This window comes from Alligator sinensis, unplaced genomic scaffold (genome assembly GCF_000455745.1).
Source record: "Alligator sinensis unplaced genomic scaffold, ASM45574v1 scaffold512_2, whole genome shotgun sequence".
Classification (NCBI taxonomy): Eukaryota; Metazoa; Chordata; order Crocodylia; family Alligatoridae; genus Alligator; species Alligator sinensis.
In genome coordinates, this window is record NW_005842182.1 from 904,078 (window position 1) to 925,083 (window position 21,006).

Genomic DNA, 21,006 nt, shown 5'->3' on the forward strand with positions numbered 1-21,006 from the left:
GACAGTAGCCACACTGAAGTAGCTTTATTGGCAGTGACTTGAAATGAATATTATATGGCCACCACAGAGCAGTGCTTGGCATGTGCAGGTGAAATTCTGTCTGCAGTATTTTCTGGCTTATGGCCAGGACCACTCTAAGGTGCTGCTTTGCAAACATGTAGGGTGTAGCATGCACAGGGCAGGTGCGCCCTGCTTTACTGTATTGCCCCAAGTGCAGTTGTTTGAGGACGTAGATGCACTCTTAATGTTACACAGCCAAAACAAGTCTGCCAATTACATTCTAGCCATAATTACATTCCAATTGCTCTTTTTTTGCCTTTTAGATTTGGTTGCTATAAAAATTTAAGTTAAAATGTTTATAAAATATTAGGTACTCTTCTTTAAGTATATTCTTCCAGCTTGAGCGAATTCCATTGTTCCTGAGGAGCTTAACACATTGAATTGAGTTCAGAAAAATGAATGATCTATCACCCGTGTTGCTATAGCATTTGGGCAGTCACATATTTAAGAACCTAGACATCAACTCCAGCAGTCCTTACCTGAATATTCCTTACTTGAAACAGAACCTCTTGTACTGAACGGGTTGCATAGATCATATCAACAAGACAGGCCTTTTCTTTTCCATTTTGACTGTCTATATTTGGGGGAAAAATTATAAGTAGAATTTTTAGAATAAAATTGTAACTGCTTCTGGAGCAAAATTGCTTCTAAGTGCCTGGGCTTCTCCCATACCTGTCATTTGGGACAACGTTATTGTCTGAAAAACATGTGCATCTTTCTCTAGTAAGAATGGGGATTGTGATAACCAGGGATCCAGGTTTTCAGATTCCCACAGAAACTGGAAAAAAATGTGGATTTCCCTTTTTACCTGAGAACAATGCACATTTTTCAATTTAAGAGAGAACCATGTGGATTCTCCACTTTTGCAAAGAGCTCTCTACAGGCTGGCAGAGGTGGTGGGGCAGATGTGCATGCATATGTACGTGGCTGCCAGACAGCCTGGAGAGCAGCTCCCACAGGTAAGTCTGGAGGGCGGGGAGAAGTGAGGTGTGAGGCTCCCTAGGGAGGGAAGGAGGGAGTTGGGCAGGGCTAGGGCTGGGGCTGGTGCTGCTGCCTAGCCAGGCAGTGCATGGAGCTTGGGGCCCGGGGCCAGAATACATGGCTGCAGGGAGTGGGACGGGGCCACGGGTGGCTTGGCGGGGGATAGGACCAGCTCCCAGCTGCTCTATGTCCTCCTGGTGGGGTATGGTGGGCACATGCCCCCATATCTGTGCACAAGGTGGATACAGGCTGCGGACCTGGGCTGCCTGCCCTGCTGCCCTCTCTCTGGGGCTCCACAGCCCAGCAGGTGGGACCCAGCGTGGTAGGGCAGGGCAGAGTGGGGCCGGGTGGGGAAGCTCCTTGCTGCTGCAAGCCTCACGTCACCCTGATTAAATGCCCACAGCCCGCCCACCAGCAGCAGGGGCAGCGGTTGTTTCCTTCGCTGCTGCGGGGTAGGCAGGGAGCACTTTGCCAGGGTGGCCCAGGGTTCACAGCAGCAAGGATTTTCCCTTCCCACCCTGCTCTGCCCTGCCATGCTGGGTTCCACCCACTATGCTGCAGAGGCCCTCGGGGAGGGCAGCGGGGCAGGGAGCCTGCACCCATACCTGTCCTCACCTTGCACACAGATCTGGAGGGCATGGGTCCCTCCTGCCCCCACAGGAGTGTATGTAGTGGCAGGGAGCTGGCCCTTCCTGGCCCAAGCCTGCAGCAGGCAGCCCAGACCCACCACTCCCCATGGGCTCTGCTTCAGCCGTGCTGCCCACAGGTGGAGGGGAGCTAGGCTCCACACTCCAGTACACTGCAGCAGCTGCCAGCTCCTGGTGGCAGAGGGCTATGGACCTGAGTCCCTGGCTCTGTAGCCCTTGCAGCTGGGGGCCCCATCCATCAGGGCTGAGGGGGGCAAGGGGCTGTATGTGGGAGGCAAGAGGCACCAGCAGGGCTGGGAGAGGCACTGGGGGGAGTGAGGGGCACCAGCAGGGCCAGGGGGCTGTGGCTTGGGAGTGAGAGGCCTAGACCTGGGTTCTGAGAGATAAGGAGGCAGGGCGAGTTCTGATTTTCCATGATAAAAACCCCAAAATCAAAAATCGAATACCAAAATTTATAAGTATTTAGAATTTATTTTATTACACTGTGATTGAGGCACTGGAAGGCTTCCAAATTGCTTCAAAATTGCAAATATATCAATAAAATGTTGTGTTCAATTGACTTTATTTGTGTGTGTGTGTATGTGTGTAGATGTGTGTGTATGTATTTGTGTATTTTATTTATGTGTGTGTGTGTGTAGCATGTTAATTGTGGGTTTGGGTTTTTTATCAGAGAACTTGCTATTTTTTATAAGAAAAATTGCAATTTTTTATCAGAGAAAACCAGGATGCCTGGTGATAACATAGACGTTAGGAAAGACACTGAAATGGTGATTGTGAAAGAGTGTGTGTCACTATTTTAAAGGAACATATTTAATGAAATGGTTATATAACGTGTCTCATTTTTTCTCATTTATTTATTTTATAGGATTTTTTCTTAGATATAAAACTTCATGGATCACAGCAAAACCTTCCTCTGACTTGCACAGCTCAAGGGGCTGCACTCAACAGACGACTCCTTCCCCTAACTCCCTGCTGGCAGCCTACTGGAGAAGAATGACCATATGGAATGGCCACAACTTTTTGCCTGCCATACTTCTTTTTATCTTACTAACAGCTTTGACAACTGCTGAGGATGTGACTAATAGCACTTTAAATCGCACTGACATGAACTTGGGATCTGTGCCTGTGGTCATCTCCAGAATCGATCATATTATAGTAAAAGAAGGGAGTAGTGCCTTGCTAGACTGCAATGTCCAAGGCAATCCTGGTCCTCATTACAAATGGTACAATTCCAATGGCCGTTTGCTGAAGGAGGAAGAGAAAAATAGTAAGGTTTTAATATTTTGAGTAATTTATTGTAGCCAAACAAGAATGTTAAAGCCAATACCTTGTTTATAGAAGACTAAGTATGTATATGTGAATTTTAACAACTTTATTGTATTCTTTTCCCGTAAAGAGTTACAAGCGGGGGCTGAAAGGGATCGGTCTCCTGGGATCATGGCAGTTGTAAATTCATTTATTTTACAACCTTGAGAGAAACAATTAAACCAGCAGTTTTTCCAAGAGCCACGCTAATTAGAATGCCCCCCACCCCACCCCAATGCATGTGTATAGATGCCCTTAGTTCTTTTATTAAGTTTTCACACTGATCGCTTTGAACACAACATAGTTAATTAAGTCTTTTTCATATTAAATGCAGGGTGGCTTGTCTTATTAATAGATGACCTGAAAGAGAACCCTGGCATGATGAGATAATGATTGACCCAGCTATCTGTACCACAGCATAATGTTTCTGTAATGACTTGCTGTAGAACTGGATATGTGTGAGTTGTTTTCTTGGGGGGGGGGTTTATTTAGTTTTTTCCAAAAGTAGCCAGCCATTTTCTGTGTGTTGGTACAGAAAGGAACAGACTGAACTATTAAATGCACATAATCAATAGGAGATATGGGAGTGTGTTGTAACTGGGGTTCTGAGATTTTTATAGTAGAGCTCTTTGAACAGCAACCAAAGTAGGGTGAAGATTAAGGCATTATATTACTTCAGCTTTGGCCTTCCTAGCATATTTGTCCAATAAGAAATGTATTCTTTTCTCCTGTCATGGTTATTTCCTCACCCAGGCCTCTTAATACAGCAGTCAAAGTTCTGTACAGTGGCATAGGCAATCACAGGGCAAGGGTCACGTAGAATTTAGAATAGGTAAAACATTGATTTTATGAGGAATCTACATGATTTGGAACCGAAGTGGAAAACAAGATAAATCTTCTGTAGGGATGTATCACTCCATTATATATTATTCATATAACTGGAAATTTAAAGTAATACAGAATTAAATTCATACCACTGTAGAGGGTCTGCTTAAAGCCTGAATGCATCTTAAATAGAATTTAAATACTTCAAGGCTAGGGACAGACATTATAAATAAACTGGTTTAAGTGATCAGAAACTGGTTTAAACCTGTAACAGAACAGATGTTCAGTGCACATAAACCAGTTTGAAAATGGCTAAAACTGGTTTGCGATAAACCTGGTTGAATGTAATATAAGACTTAACTGATTTGGCTCAAGCTGATTTATGCAATGTCTGTCCCAGACCTCCTACTAGTTTAAGATAAACCAGACACTCCCAGCATGCTCTCTGGGCTGGGCAGGGCTCTCTGTTCCACAGCAGGGCTGACCCCTCCCCTGTGCTCCCTGGCTGGATCTCCGGCAGAGACTGCGGGCCGCTCCCTTGCCCTCTTCCCCTCACCACTCCCTGCTAAGCAGGAATTCCCCCCATCCCCTCTGCCTTGCTGAGGAGGTGTCTGTGTATTAGCTAGCAGACCACATACTGGCTACACTCTGTGCTAAAATCACAGGCAGAATCAACAGGTAGCTGATAACGTCTCTCTGTTGCTTTCTTAATGGGGTGTTATCAATTCATCCAATCAGAGTGTCCTGCTGGCACCTGGCCACACCCCCCCTCAGCTCAGTTCTGTGGAAGGGATGGGAGGGCTGCTCTAGTGTCCCTGGCTTCTCGCCTGAGCCACTGCAGGCATGTGCCTGCATGTCTGGGATGTCTGTACAGTTACAAACTGGTTCAGCCTAGCCAGGTTAGACTAACCTGCAAAGATTGAATCAATTCAGGCTCAGGCTTTTTGAATGTCTGTCCCCAGCCCAAAGGGCTTTGTGTGGGCCCTTTGCTGTTCCATGAATTTTGCCCCCAGTGACTGAGATCTTTGAAGATCTTTGGATAACTTTCCAGTTTATCTAGTGCAAATATAACCTGAGAATCAGCACTGGTACCTTCCTTTTACCCATGTCTAATTGTTGTCTCATTAGGCTTGTATTCTCAGCCACAATCCTTTGGCACAAAACCACTCACTGAGGCACAATCTGAATGCCATTATGTCACTGGTAACAGCTGCACTAAGGCTGTATCAGCAAGTTGTTTTGTCATTTTACAATGAATAAGGACCTACTGATTAAAGAATTTAGCAATACCAATACATTGCATCTTACTCTATCATAGTGGGGCCAATAGTACTCTCTTAAACTTGCTGACACTTTTCATTGTAACAACCTTTCTTCAGTTTCATGTAACCTTTCTGAAAATTGAACTGTTTGGGCTGAAATTTTCCATTCAAAATTTCTGCCTCAGACTGAATAATTTTCAGAAAACTTGGGTCAGAAAAGTTCAGGCTCTTTTTTTTTTAAAGCTCTGGGACAAGGAACTAACATTTGGCACAGGTGGCCTTTGTACCAGGGATGTGCACAGGGATCCCTGTGAAAATCTCCATGAATTTAGCCAAGTGATAAGTCTTTCAAAATCAGTGGGTGCATCTACACATGCAATTAAGTCAAAGCAAGAAACTCCAGCACTTATCGTACCAAAGTTTATTGCTTCCTAGACATCATGTTTACATGTGCACCTGGAAGTGTGGCACGTTGAGTCAGATCAGAGCAGTTCTGGCTGGCAGGAGGTTCAGGGGGCCAGTCTGCCAGCCTGGGGAAGCTCCGACCCAACTCAATATGCTGCAGAGGGGCTGGTTGGAGCACAAGGGTGTTCCAGTGTGGGACTAGCCAGCCGGGAGCCCCTCATGAAGCACCCTCATGCCCCAACCAGCTGGCTCAGCGTCTACATATGCACTGCTACAGAGTAAAAAACTCCACAGCAGAATAGTATTTACAAGTACTAAACTGCTGCAGAGTTAATTGTTAGGCAGTTTACTCCTGCCTAACAGCACTGCACATGTAAATATGAGACATTTACTTCAGAGCTAATTGATCAGCTTTGCAGTAAATGTCTCATGTAGACACATTCAGCTTGTGCTTGCTCATTAAATACTGATGAGCTTGGAAGCTAAATTCACTGAAGAATCTTAGGGTGCCTGTAGACATGTGGGGACGCTGCTCCAAAGTCCTGTAATTACAGCGCATCAGAGCAGACTTGATTAATCAAGTCATCTGAAGCGTGCTAATTAGCATGCTCCAGCAGCCTCCTCATCTGTATACTCAGATTGCCTGTGCTTCAAAATGGCAGTGGGGGTGCTTTAACTAAAGCTCATCAAACAAAGTTAAAGCATCCCTGCCACCATTTTGAAGCACAGAACGCTGAATAAGGAGGTGCTGCAGGTGCTCTAATTAAAGCAGTTCTTGGAGTGCCCCCCTCCAGCCCTGCAGCATGTGTAAAGACACCCTTAATCCCAAAGGACTGAGCAGGCCTTTCCCAAAAATTGAGATTTGGACTTGCTATAGGCAAAACCAGGCCTGGGCACCAGAAATGAAAGCAGGAACCCAATCTCTTTGCTTTCACTCTTTTCCCTTGTGATTCTGAGGTACCATGGAGGAAGAACCTCCTGGGCTCAAATAAGGAAGAGGTCAAAGGCCATACTTTGTTGGGGGTGACTACAGATCTCTGGTATCCAGGCATAGAACAAAGCAGGTGGAGCTCTGGGGAAAGCCCCCTGAACCCCTTCCTCAGTGTCCAGTTTGAAAAAGAGGCAGGAAGCAGCAGCAGCCTGGGAGGGGAGCAATGAGGAAAAGCCCTTGACACTTTCCCCAGATGGGGGACCCCAGCAGCTGCTCCACCCCTCCCCTCTGTCTGTGGGAAGGGCAGGAGAAGTTTCCCTCATGCCTTCTCTATACTCCACTCCTCCTGGTCCCTGGGACAAGTTAAGACCGATGAAAGTGTGCAGGCATTCATTCTCCTGGGAGAAACTCTCTCAGCTGCTCCAAGTCTCAGCTGCTCTGGCTTCTCCTTGCTGCCCACACTGCCCAGCTAACTCAAAGCAGAACAGAGTGACACAGGCTGCTGTGTAACAGCAGCAAGGCTCAAGGCCTTGCCACCACCATGAAATGCCCCCCGCCTTACCCCATGTTGCTCTAAGTAAGCCCAAAGCAGTGTAGAGCGAGGCAGGGAGCCTTGCTGCAGTGGCTGATTTCTCCCCACCTTCTCCCTGCACTCCTAGGGCAGCCTGGAGGGTTCCCACCATAGGAGAATGCCCCCTTCCTGCCAATCAGCTGAGTGGTGGAACATGGGGATGTTCTCCTGGGGCTGGGGCCCCACGTCTTCAGCAAGTGCCAACCGCCACTTGACATCTTGCCCCCTTCCCGGCAGGGGAGAGAACCGGCTGTCAGCTAATGGGCTCCTGTAAGGGCAAGGGTGGCCCAAGGAGCAGCCCTCTAGCACCCCCTAGCTGGAGAGCTTGCCTGTGAAACTCTCCAGCCGCAGGGCTGGAAGAACATCAGTACAGCTTCCAGGCAATTTTTCTACTGGACTAAATTTTTTCTAGTAGAAACAAACATCTTCATACAGCCATGAAGTTTTGGATATACTCATAGAGCTGTACATGCCAGCCTAAATAATTATATATAATTGCACAGAAAACTTACAGCCCTTTCCTTAGTCATGTTGAACTTATAATTTACTCTGAGGTGGCATACTGTAATCAACTGGTTTACCAAAATACTGAATTTTCCTTAAAGAAGCATTAACTGTATGTTTCCTCATTTCTTATAAGTGATAACTTTGTCTTTCTAATCTAGTATTGCTTTATGTTAGTTGTGATCATAACTGTACTTTAGTATATACATTCTTTGTGTATTCTGCTGTACTATATTTTATACGGTGAGTAGAAAATTGCAGCTGTAGAGCCATCATTATAGAATTTGTATCTTCCATAATAGTATGCACAAAATTATACCTACAAACACGAAAAATCTTTCAAAGATTTATGCTTTCACAAAATGAAAATAGAATCAAGAGCTTTTTGATGGTATAACTCCATAAAAAATTATAGAACTTTATACAGTTGTAGAAAAACAACTAAAGAATTAAATTCCCTCAAAAGTTAAGGGTCATAGGGCATAAATATCTCCCTAACCTTGAAATAGTTGGTTAAAGATCACTTAAAATCACTTAAAATGAAGTGTGGTTATGGAACTGGAATCTAATCTAAACTTTGCCTATATAATGGCAAAAGTAATCAGGAGTTGATTTTCACTGGGTATAAAACAAGTTAGTAAAGTTTTTGAAAATGATTCTAATCCAAAAAGATTAGAATAATCCCCCCCCCCCTTCCCTGGCTGCAGCTCCGGCAGAGACTGCAGGTACAGTGGTGTCTGCCTGGCTGCCTACTCCTGCCCACCCCCTCACCACTCCCTGCTGAATCAGGGATTCCCCTGTTCCCTCTGCCTTACACAGACACCTCTCAGCATTAGCTAGCACACCACATGCTGGCTGTGGTCCATGCTGTGGGAGACAGGACAAAGGCAGACAGGACTGTGTTGGCTTAGGACTTTTTGCTGAGCCCCCTCAGCTCAGCACTGCTGGAAGAAAGGGTGGGCTGCCCTGAGCTTCCAGCCTGAGCCACTGCAGGCATGTGCCTGCATTTTTTGAGTCCAGAGGGAATGCCTGTGCACTTAACAAGCCACACTAGGGCCATCTAACAAAAAATGGGCACTTTAACTTTCAGTAAAATATAATCATCTAAGGTATCAATAATATTGTGCATCTCTGTGAAAGTTCTTCCAGAACAGTTTCTTCATACGTAAAGACAATAGGTCTCCCATGATGTGCATAAGTCTTTGGGCAAAAGCATGATTCTGTTGTTGTGGCCTCTTCTTTTCTCACCTATGAGACCCCTATCTCATTACTTGTTTTTTCAAATCATGTTTTAAAATTTATTAAGCTGGGGGCAGGGACAATGTATATTTACACTGTAAGATGCATGGCAGACTTTTTGGTGTGTTGTAAACAAAACGATATGAGATACTATTACTTACTGTAATACTAGACAACTTATTGTAGGAAATACAGGATTGTTAGTGAGTCCTAAAAGAACTTTTTTCTCTCTCACTCCTACTATTCCTTAAATTCAGCAGTTTAGGAGGTATACAATATGGTCAAGATGCTCTCTGCAAAATTAGGCTTGTAATTTACCTTGCTACAATAGATATAAAATATAATTTATTGTGGGTGATGAGTCATTTTTAGAACAAGATCTGACTTCAGAGATTATGTCACTGTTGACCTTGACGGTACCCCAAATTTTACTGTGGTGGAATCCCAAAGAGAGCTAAGCTTTTTTTCTAAAACATGGACATATATGATAAAGTTGATGATTTAAAATGTTATGGTAGCAACATGAACAAGTATTGTTTTTGATGAAATTCTTCTATATCCTTTCCTCAGGAAAATGGTGGTTTCTTGACAGTGGGCTACTGAACATTACCAGGGTATCTTTTGAAGACAGAGGTAAATACACATGTGTTGCTTCTAATATCTATGGCAGTGTGAACAACACTGTGACTCTGAGGGTCATCTTTACCTCTGGAGATATGGGGATCTATTACATGATTGTCTGCCTTGTAGCTTTTACCATCGTTATGATCTTGAATATTACCAGGCTGTGTATGATGAGCAGCCACTTGAAGAAAACAGAGAAAGCTATCAATGAGTTCTTCAGAACAGAAGGAGCAGAAAAACTCCAAAAAGCCTTCGAGATTGCTAAGCGTATCCCAATCATAACTTCAGCCAAAACTCTTGAACTTGCCAAAGTAACTCAGTTCAAGACTATGGAATTCGCTCGCTACATTGAGGAGCTTGCCCGGAGTGTTCCTCTGCCTCCTCTCATCATGAACTGCAGGACAATAATGGAAGAGATCATGGAGGTGGTGGGCTTGGAGGAGCAGGGACAGAATTTTGTACGGCAAACAGCAGAAGGCCAGGAGACCACTGTAGGAGATGAGGTATACATGCTTCCTAATGCTCTGAAGCGCAGTGACTCTCCTACAGCTGACTCGGATGCATCATCACTTCATGAACCACCACAACAGATAGCAATAAAAGTGTCAGTTCACCCTTTGTCCAAAAAGGACTGTATAGATGGCCAGTCACAAGACAGTGTACAGATAGAAACTAAGGAAGAAGAGATTCCTCAAATACAAGCAACTCCTACAGACCCCCCTCCTGACCCTGCTACTGAACTCGACTCTAATGAGACAGTATTGGCAACTGACAAAAATACCTGTATTATTTATGAAAGCCATGTATGATGGTTACCCTGCAAATCTATGCATAGCAAGAAAAATCAGGTGCACCTTTAAAAATAGATATTGTACCTGCCGCTAAGCCTTACCTGGAGACTATCATTGTAAAAGCATGTATGTGGATTATTTGGCACTTTCTTCTCAGTTTGAGTTAAGTTTACTGTGATTTATGACAGAGTAATTGCTATTATATTAATATTAATTGCTCTCTTCGGTTTAGGATTTTTTTTTCAGAAGTGTTTACCTCAGCTATTTCCAGGTTTGGTCACCTATAGTGACCCCTGGAAGTCATTTGTAGTGTTTTAATGTAGAACACTTGAACTTACTAAACAGAAAGCTGATTTTCATTTTTCTCTTCCCTTCTCCTTTTCATCTGTTGCAGTTCTGTGAAACTGGTCCCATAATTTGAAATCTTGTCCAACAGCCAGCACTCCTTAGCCAAATAATATGCTAGCAGATCCCATTTTACCAAACATCTTTGCTGAGCTGTGTCGTGAATGAGGAAGCTATTAAAGAAAATTAAATATGTCCACTTAATTTGAGACCAAGCTGTTTACATTTAGACCCCAGGGAAATAGTTTTCCCTCATCCTTGGAATGAAGATGCCAACCAGTGCTCATTCACACAGAGAGTAAACATTAAATTTGTTTATACAGAAGGGAAAGCACTTAATTTCTGCCAGGAAGCTACAGTAAAATGTTGTGTGAAGTTTTGGCTTTTTTTCCCCCCTATTTCCTTGAACATATGTTCACGTTCTCAGAAGCTTATATTGAAAGAGATTTTTGGATCTGCAAACCTTGTTATCCTATTCGCTTACTTAGTAATAAAGCCTGTCTTTGGTTTGGAGCTCAAATACATTCACTGTATAAGAAACTGAGGCCAAATAAGGTCACTGCAGTTACAGCCATTAGAAATTAATAATAATGAACAGAGAGTTGAGCACTGTCTGTACTTTGTCTGTATATGTTCCTGTTAAAACCCACAGAGATGCATCAAGGTGGCTAAGTCTTGCACCCACCACCAACTGCAAAATATGCAAAAAAATCTTAATCTTTGTATTGAATCACCCATGTTGTCTATGGGGGAAAAATAAGTAAATACAAGGCCAGATTCTTTTATTGAATTCCAGTGTTTGAGGATGCATACAGATATACAGATGTCTCACTATTTAATTGCCTTTACCACTCTGGTAATTAGACATCTAAATGGAAACATTTGCATTTGCAAAATAAAACTATGACAGAGTACAGTCCTTTTAAAAATTGAATTAAAATAAACGAGTTGCAGTGAATTGGAACAAATCTAGAACATACCGTACAGAAAGAAAGACGTGTGTGAGCTAGAATCCTGACCCACAAGATTGAAATATACTTAGTAATTTGTTCAGTCCAAAGTACATCTTGCTTTAATGTTCTCATCTTTTTTCCTTTTTGTTCTGTTTTTAGATTTCTTTTGGCAAAGAAAGAAGAGATGCATTGTAAAGCAAGGGTAGACATTTGCACTGACTTCTTTTAATTTGCCTTAATTACTTACACAACAGAGGCATCTTGATTTTTTCCTAATTATATAGCAATTAATAACAAATAGTTTTGCATTTTAAATAGACTTGCCTATTCTTCAGCTTAATTTTCCTAAGGAAGAACAGTATTGTAAATGTGCTTTCTTTCACAGCAGAGTGCTATTATATATTTAGGAAAATTTAACCTTTCAAGATTGTAAACTTCCCAAGATTGTAGGGGTCATGGCAGGGCTGTCCAACTTCAATGGGCTCCCCTGGATTCCTGCCCCTTTCAAACTCTGCAGCACGGCAGTGGGAGAGGTAACTGCAGGGGCCTGTAGATTGTATGCGGCCTGTGGGCCACCAGTTGGACAGCCCGGGATAATGGCATCCCATGTGTTTATAGAAGGCCTAGCAGAATGCAGTTCCCATTACAATCAAAGTGCCTGCATTCTGGGTTATATTGTTAATAAATAATTCCATAGATTTCAAGAGAATTTCAAAACAAATTCTGTAACTTCAAGCAAGTTTACACTTTATTTTCCAAAGGGCTGGACCACAATAAATAAAGTCTGGTATAAGCAGACTTATAAGTGCATAGTGAACTTATTCTTACCTATATCATCTGGACCAGGTATTCATACAATATAATGTGTGAATTTCAAACCCTATGAAAGTCGAATACATTTTGCCTTTGACCTCCATGGAGCAACGATTTCACCCACTGGATGCTGATCCAGTAACTGCAGTTTAAATACTTTCTTTCCTTTGTATACCTGGAAAAAAAATTGGAAGGTGCATATAAATGTTGAGGGAGGGGGAAACTAATAGCATGATGAAATTTAGCATACTACTAAACAGAGTGAGACAGAACTTTATATGAGGGAAATGTAGGTTTATAAAAAAAAAATCTATTTTATACATTTGATCTCTATTTTCATATACATTGCTCAATCTTCAGTATCTTTTTGTATCTATTGTATTATACCTATAAGCATAGCATTTATTAATGCTTTCAAGCACACATTCAAGACTGCTGTGGTAAACAAGGTCTAAAAACTTTCCATCTCCTCCTGTGTAGCCTTTGTGCTTGTAATACAAATAAACTAAACTGTTTGATTTTGCATCATTTCACAGTAGGCACTTCTCCCGCAGTACATATTTAATGGTGCAAGAAAAAATTGGCACTGAGTAACTATTTTGTTGGAGCCATAATTATATTTCTAGTATTTATATTATTGTCTTTTAATTTGAGTCCTTGATGGGTTTCATCATGCACCTAAAGGACTTCAGAGGCATTGGAGTGATAAGTTCCCTATTATTTGGCTTAGGCATAGCTTTGTATGTTGCTGTTTTACTTATTGTTGGCTAAGCACCAGTAGTTTGTTTGGTGCCAAACAGCAGTCAAAATAGACAAAGTCCCTGCCTAGATGTATGTGTTTGGAGTTCTAAACACATAATGCAATTTTAGAAACATCTTATTGGTGATCTTCTTACATAATATAGTTGCACCATTGTAAATATTTAAATTCATCTCAAGTGAAATGGCACGTCATTTCTACCAGGCATGAAATCACAGACTCAGGTTTATTTTCTTACATTTATTTTTTCTGTTTTGCATGAACATTAAAAAAATATTGAACAGAAAGTTTTAATATTTTTCTCAGCTTCTCATTAAGCACTGCTACTTTTGTTTTTGATTTATTAAGTTAAGGAATCCCCACCTTTTTCACACTGCTACTTATGTTTTTCCTGCCTTTGACATAAGCAATCTTGAAGAAACCTACTCTGCAGTGATTCCTATTTAAAATCAGCAAATAGCTCCAGTTACTGATACCAGGGATACAGAAGTTGATATCAGAGATACAAGTTTATACTTAAAGATACTATAGAACCACAAATTATAATGAATGACTTATTGTGGACAGATACTGCCTTTTTAAAGGTTGCCCATCGCACATCCATTTTCTTAGTCTATATTTATCAATTTACTGACTTGTAACTTTAAAGTAACCCCTGTATGTCAAGAACTGACCACATAAGTACTGTAATATACAGCCAGGGTCACCTGACCTTTGCTAAAGTAACTTACAACTTGATTCCGATTAATTTTTTTTTTTTTAAATATTAATAGTGTTGAATTTAGAGGGTTGAAAATTGCTACCCAGAGAATCTTGGCAATGCACTATTTAAAGTGTTAGCCTCCTAGATAGCTGTCATACTTTGTGGGACTGCTTAAAGCTTCTTAGATGCAAAGAAAATGCTTGCACTAATGTAAATGTTAAGTTATATTTCAGCAATTCTGATTTTTTTCTGTTTTGTTACAACAAATGTAAAAAGACAACTATGAATGTGTTCTGTTAAGAAGCATAATTTCGCTGTATTTTGATTTTTAAGAACTACAATTCTAAGATTTTATAATTCACAGCTGTAAACCACAAAGAGAAACTAATTTATGCTAAAGTGGCAAAAACCGTGATCCAGCTTGTAAATTGATCATTGTTTCAATAAAGAATTTGCACAGAGTATGCTGAGTTTTGGGTCACTCAGAGTGATAGTAATTGCTCAGAAAAAGTATGATGTGGTTCTGTTTCAAAGCTGAAATGTCCCTTGTCTTCCACTGAATGTCTGCTAACATTCAAGATGCACACAATCCCTATAGTTCTATAATCTGGGACAGCGTCTTTTAGACCTGCTGTTTATCCAGTACAAAAGCTTGCAAAGAATTTTAACTTGCGTATAACTGGCCGGAAGATTCACCAGGAGGACAGAGAAGGTCTGTTCTCTATGCAATAGTCCTTCATTCCCCACATGAAACGGAAGGGTGCATTACTAAAATTAACATTCTGAACACTTATCTTTGCTTGAAATTTGTACTTGGGTGGGTGGCCCAGGTTCTGCCAGGCTGACCTTTCAACAGGTATATTGCACTTGATGGTGGACCCTATATTTGTGGACGTGTCCACACAGTACTGCATTGTAATTGAAGCAGATGAGATAGATGTTCAGGTGTTAAATTGTAAGTCACGTTGTAGCACACAACTGAATGATAGTAAATAAGTCAATTCAATGTTCCCAAAATCCACACCTACATACATAATAGCCAGGGTTCGAACCAGGGGGAGGCTGGGGGTGGAAGTGGGGCGGGACTGAGCCCTTCCCCATAAGAGACAAGAGCCCCCCTGTAAGATTTGAAAATCATACCCTGGGGGGTCTTCAATTCTATTAGGGCATCATGATGGGCTGCCCAATTTTTTTTGCAGACCACCCCCAGCCAGAGTCGAAGTGTAATTCGAACCCTGATAATAGCCTTACCCCTATCACTAAGTTTATTCACTATGAGGTATGCTTATGGAAAAGGAAGTAAGTAGAGATGGTTGAAACACAGAAGACGGCAGTTCAAAAAAAATAAAGAAGAAGTAAAATGGGAAATTTTACTTTCTGGAGCAGTGGGGAAAGGGTTGTAGTTGTTGATATTCAGAACTTGGACCCAAACTGAGTCTAGCTCAGCACTCTAACAATTCAAGCTTGTTCTGGCTGGGCGCATCTACATGTGCCCCTAACTGTATAGTTGTTACTGTGCAGTCATTTAATACTTGCTTTAGCAAGTACTAAATGACTGTGAAGTAACTAGCGTTACTGCTTATTTAACTGCCGGGCAGCGCACGAGTCATTTCCAACCCTTGTTGCTACTGTGCAGTAGCGTCAGCATCACAGGTTGTGCCTGCTAATGCTATGTTTCCGTAGCTCGTCACTATAGTGACATAGTGTCTTGTGTAGATGCACCCTATCTGACATTATCTCTACCTAAAATTAACTTTTCTTCTGATGTCCACTCTGTTCTATGTAGCACACTCCCTCGGTTTTCCAAGAGAGTTGCAGCTGTTTCTAAACTCTGATCCAGTTGACTGTGGCCAGCTGCAGAGGACCAGAAAGAAACAGAAGCTGAAGACAGCCAGGATAATCCTCTTTTTTCATTCCTATTCTGCTTATTTAGGTCTGTGTGACCGTAAACAATGAAGGGATAAGGGGTCCACAGGAAGAATAGGTTCGTCACTCCACAACTTTCTCCTATTAGTCTCAAAGAGGATTCAAGGCATTAGCAGACTTAACCCTCCAAGCCATTGCTGCTGCCAAAATGGCAGGTCACCAACAGTCAGAGAGAAAGCAGTGGTAGGAATGCAAATGGAAGTGTTGTTCTTGAACCTGCCCGTACTATTTGCAGGATGGCCAGTCAGAAAAAAAATAGTTTTTTGATAATATGTAAGTTTCAGTTGAGTTTGTAGTGCTGGACAGTAGAAATCTACATTTAATGTGGGTGTAGATAAAATTAAGTAAGAAAGTTGCAAACATACAATAAACCCAAAAGAGAGAATACCACAATGCCAATTCATAGTGTTTTTGTCTACTGGAATCACATTTGGTATTATTATCCCACTACAGCCTGGCCTATGCTACATAGCTTTGCTAGCAAAATAGTGAATGAGCTTTAGCAGGTGTACTGAGCATTATATAAGTCAAGACACCTCTATGGAAAATATTCCTGTCCTAGGTTTGCCTTTCACAGTCTTACAAATGGAACAGTCTTTCATGCTATAAAAGGCTCTAGTGCTTGTGGATTATATTTAACTCTGGTTCCAGGACTCATATTGAGCTATATTGTTATGCCAAAACTGAAGCCACAAATCCAGTGCATCATGCACGAGGCAGTAAATTAATTAATTCCAATCACAGTCTTTAACACAATCCAAAAATTATTTTCCAAAACAAAAAATATTATATCAACAGGGTAATATCATACCGAATAAAGGAAAACTGTATAAGCAGAAAAATACTATTTTATTTCCAACTCTACCAAAGGAAAGCAACACTCAAACACCTTAACCATCCCTCTATAAATTTAGCAGATTTGCTTTTTAGCTTCTGCTTACCCTTCAAATAAAAAAATAGTATTTTTAAGATTAAGCACATTTGTCACACAAATATGTCTTTCTGTAGCTTTCTTCCACCTTGGGAATAGAAGCCTTTGAACTACTACTGTATTTACTCGACTATAAGAAGACTCTCAACATAATACAACCCTGCCAATAATTAGGTTCTATATTTGGAAAAATTATACATTTTCCAGATATAGAATCTTATTATTGGGGGGTGGGGGGGGGTCTTGAATCCCCCCGCTTGCACTGCTACAGCAAGGAAAGCAGTGACTAGGGGAAAGGGGGTGGTCAGGTGGTCCCCTTGCTCTCTGCCCCACCTGTTTCTTCTCTCTGACGTCTTCCTGTGCCCCTGCCACCTGCCCAGCTCTCCACAGCCTCTGCCCTTCCCCCTACTCCTTCCAGTCTCTCCCTCTTCCCCCCAACTTCCCCCAGTCTCTGTCCCTCCTCCCTGCTCCCTATAGTTTCTGCCTCTTCCCCTCCCCCACTTACTGTCAGACACTGCTCCGGCTGCTCCAACCCAGAGCACCGCACATGGAAGCTCAGCCTTTGTCTGGACATGTAGCAGTGTCAGCACTGCTGATCGGCCAGGAAGGCAATGCACTAGTGTTAGTGCTGCTAGTTGGCTGAACAGGGGAAGGAGTTTCCATGTGCTCCTTGCCTAGGAGAGATCCCAGGCCAGCCAGAGCCAAGTTGCACCTGACAGTAAGGGGGAGGGAAGGGGGTGAACAGGGGTGCAAAAGCTGCAGGGGGAGCTGGAAGCTGCAGTGGGTCTGACTCTGGCCCCAACCCAGAATCAGTGCCAGAGTCAGAGCTGCAGCAGCCCCCTGCTCCCCCCTCCAATTCATATTTGAATATAAGACAAGGAGCTTTTCCCCCCATGCTATTTGGGGGCAGGGGCTCGTCTTCTATTCAAGTAAATACAGTAAGTTTGGTCTGCACAGAACTGTTTCCTAAGAGGAATGTATATACTACAGGCAAGGCAATATTACTGAAAAATAATCAAACAGAATCTTTTCTACCTCGCTTATAATTTAAGACAGGCCGAAAGGATTTTCAGGAGCTTTATGTCATGCTAACCCTTATGTAGAGTGTAGTAAAGTGAGCAGCAGAAGGCTTAAAGGAACCTGAAAGAGTCAGAAATGGAAGCTTGCTCATTAGGGAGCACGATGTGGAATCTGCTTGTGTAGAATTTTTTTTCCTTCCGCTGTTTTTACTTAGCACTTAGGTGAAGGCAGCAGTTGAGCAATGAGCTATTTAAAAAGCAGTAAAACTTTTATTGTAAAATCTCCAAGTTTTTACTTCTCCTTTTAGTGCACCAGCATAATGGATGGGTGGGTGGGGCATGAGCCCCAGGCCTGCCTAAGGAGGGTGTATGCCACAATGGAGCTGTGCAAGGGGGCCCTCATCCTCCAGGCCGCTGCCTCATGACCCTCTTCCTCCCCCGGAGCCTTCCCTATTCTAGTTCCAGCAATGGGCAGAGCAGCAGCAGTGATACGCTGTGTAGGAGCAAAAGCCAGAAGTTTGCTCCTGCCGGAGGGAGGTGTCACCTCCTTTTACTGTTGTTGAAATTTGATGTTTAAATGCTACATGTGACCATGGCAAAAAAAGGAGGTGACATCTTTCCCTGCAGCAGGGAACCTCTGGCTGTTGTTCTTGCACCATACGCTGCCACTGCCCAGGGCAGTTATGTCTCTGTTTTGACAACAAGAAAGATTCAGAGGATTAACAATGTTTAAGGTGTTTTTACAAAAAAATTAATTGTAACGTGGAAGAATTTTGACCAACTCTATTGTCAGGGTAATCCAGGAGAGGGAAGAGAATTCTTGATATAGTCACTTACTCTGTTTAAAAGACTGCAGCTCTTTAAAGCAAATGGTGAAAGATCCTCTGTCTACCATGCCCCAGGGAAATATTCTTTATTAAATGGAATCTCTTAAGGAATTCTTTTTGTGTGTTCAATAGATAAGAAGTTGAAGGAAACTTACATTTCTTTTTTTCTACTTGTTCATGTCATTTTGCATTCTGTTTTTGATACCCATATTATCCCTTTTTATATTTTTGTTTATCCAACAACTTTTGTTTTCCTCCAAGCGTCACTTCATCTGGAGGAATGCCCCAGGCTTTGTTCCTTTTAGAATAAGTCAGAAAGGCCTTTGGGCAGAATCACAGAACCAGCTGTACAACTAACTTGTAATTGTACAGGTGTATATTCTCCATTCCCTGGAAGTTGCCTATAAAAGAGCTAGATCGATATTAGCAATCCCAGAGCACTGCCTATAAAAGGAGCTGATCAATACTCTGAAGTGGGCTACTTTGGCAGGAAAGCATTGACAAGATAAGTAAGGTTAGGCTAAGACATAATTTTCAAGACAGAAGGGAAATAAGTGTCCTCAGCTGCTTATGGGGTTGTAAAGATAATATGTTCATTTCTTTTTTTTCCTGCACTTTTAAGAAATGTCCTACTGATTTACTCCTTATGACAGCCACTGTCCTGAAGAGATTGTGCTTCTTTTGCCTGACTTTTCTTTACTGATAGACCTTTCTTGGTCTGTTCTTACACTTGTATATTGGCCTTCAGTTATTTCTATGTGATGTGTAACTTACTTTAAATGTAACTTCCTCACTGTGGGAGCCTATCTAAAATACCTGTGTGGTGTTATATAAACAAGTATCAGTTCAAATACAGCATAAATGCTTTTAAAAGTACATAAGCAATTTTGAATGAAATGCTGGATATCCAGGTAGCATTACTCTATCTTAACAGGGTCCATTTCTCTCCACTTATTTAATGAGAAACTTCAATTTTGCATAAATGTGTAGTAAAATTACAATAATTGGCTGCTGAATAAAAATGTTGCTTTGAAATACGTTTAGAAATGTCATTATTCCTGTGTAATCTCCCTTGCATGCAAATTCACTATTTAATATCATATATTAGCCTAGAGTGAAGTAAGATGATCCAAACCTCTGTTATTCATGTGCAACCTGCATAAAACCACTAGCTGCAATTTAGAGCTTGTAATATACTTAAATTAATACCATCTTCCATGTTTCTAGGCTTTAAAGAGAGCTAGATCAACACTAGAAATATCCCCAGTGTCTGATGCTACAATTCAGTATTATATATGCCAGCCACATGTTATGGTGCCACACCAAGGCTGACATGAGACTCCTATAGTCCACCAAATCTGCAAAGGAACCACAGAGAGGAAAACTTGGAGCACTGTTTTTAGGGAGACAGGAGATGACAGGGAGCACCTTAACTTTTTATTTAAGTGGATGCACCACAATAATGGCACTAAAATGCCTTATCTAGGCCTGAGCATATCTTCTCAGCATATAGGGATTTTCCAGTGATGTGCAGCAACATTGGTTTCTATCCATGTCCCTACCGCACCACAGCTGTCAGTTGGTTTTTCCCTATCCCCAGTGATTCCCAGCTGCCATTACATCCTCATGGGATACGTAGCAGCTGGGGTTAATTAAAGCATCGTCTAGGTTCCTCTCTTCAGCCAGGAATGGCTTCCAGCATGCAACCAGTCTAGAACTGAAGGAATGCAAAGGCCATGTTTCAAGCTCCAAACCCAAACTATATAGTGCTCTACTTGGCTGCTGTGGAAGATACAATTTAGTTGCTGTAGAGCAGCCATCTAGCAGAGCCTCTAGAGCAGTGTTTCTCAACCCATGGGTCACAACCCAAAAGTGGGCCACAAGAATATATGAAAGGGTCACAAACAAGCTTAAAAAATGAATATCCCTTTAAAGGAGAAAAACATAGGAAACCACAGCTTTTCCCTTGCAGGCTGTCAGGGGGGCTGTTAGGGGCTGTTTGGGTCCTCCCTTGCCCCACACATACTCTCCCTACCCCACACACCCACCCCCTGCCCCACACACTGGGGAGCTGGAGCCTGGGGGCAGAGGGCAGCAGGTCAAGAGCAAGGGGTACTGGGTCAGGACTGGCCATTGATGTTTACAAATGAGTCCTTGTACAAAAAAGGTTGAGAACCACTGCTCTAAAGGATACCATGATATTGTGATACTGGTGCATGTGTGTGCAGATCGTCTCGATTGCAAACAGGCTTGTGGGCACAAGTACATTGGGATGTTTCATTTGATTGGTTTGTTGGCTCTTACTGCAGCTATTTGACTGTACTGAACTGAAGTACAGGTACACAACTTGTCAATGCCAATGTAAGTTATTTTCCTTGCTAATCACTGCCTCCGTGCTTGTCTGACTGAACTGTTCAGTGTTCTGAACAGATGTCTCATGGCGCAACGTTCAGCTGCTCCACCCTTGGCTTTGGGTGGGATGCCTACTGAAAACAGCAGGAAGTCGGATCTAAAAGTCAAATTAAGAAACTCCCATAATTCCAATCCTGGCATCCATTAAGTTTGCCAGCTCCTTTTTTGCTTT

General features: G+C 42.2%; 1 protein-coding gene across 2 annotated transcripts in view; it reads left to right on the forward strand.

Moving 5' to 3' along the window:
- The window catches only part of MFAP3L (microfibril associated protein 3 like), a 50,071-nt gene extending 35,896 nt beyond the window's left edge, over positions 1-14,175 (forward strand). For both annotated transcript variants that reach the window (XM_025207126.1, XM_025207127.1), the window contains exons 2-3: positions 2,554-2,955; positions 9,301-14,175. In XM_025207126.1, the coding sequence (XP_025062911.1) occupies positions 2,682-2,955; positions 9,301-10,163 (1,137 nt within the window). In that variant the 5' untranslated portion in view covers positions 2,554-2,681 and the 3' untranslated portion in view covers positions 10,164-14,175. The remainder of the gene's footprint in view (positions 1-2,553; positions 2,956-9,300) is intronic.
- The last annotated feature ends 6,831 nt before the right edge of the window (positions 14,176-21,006 follow it).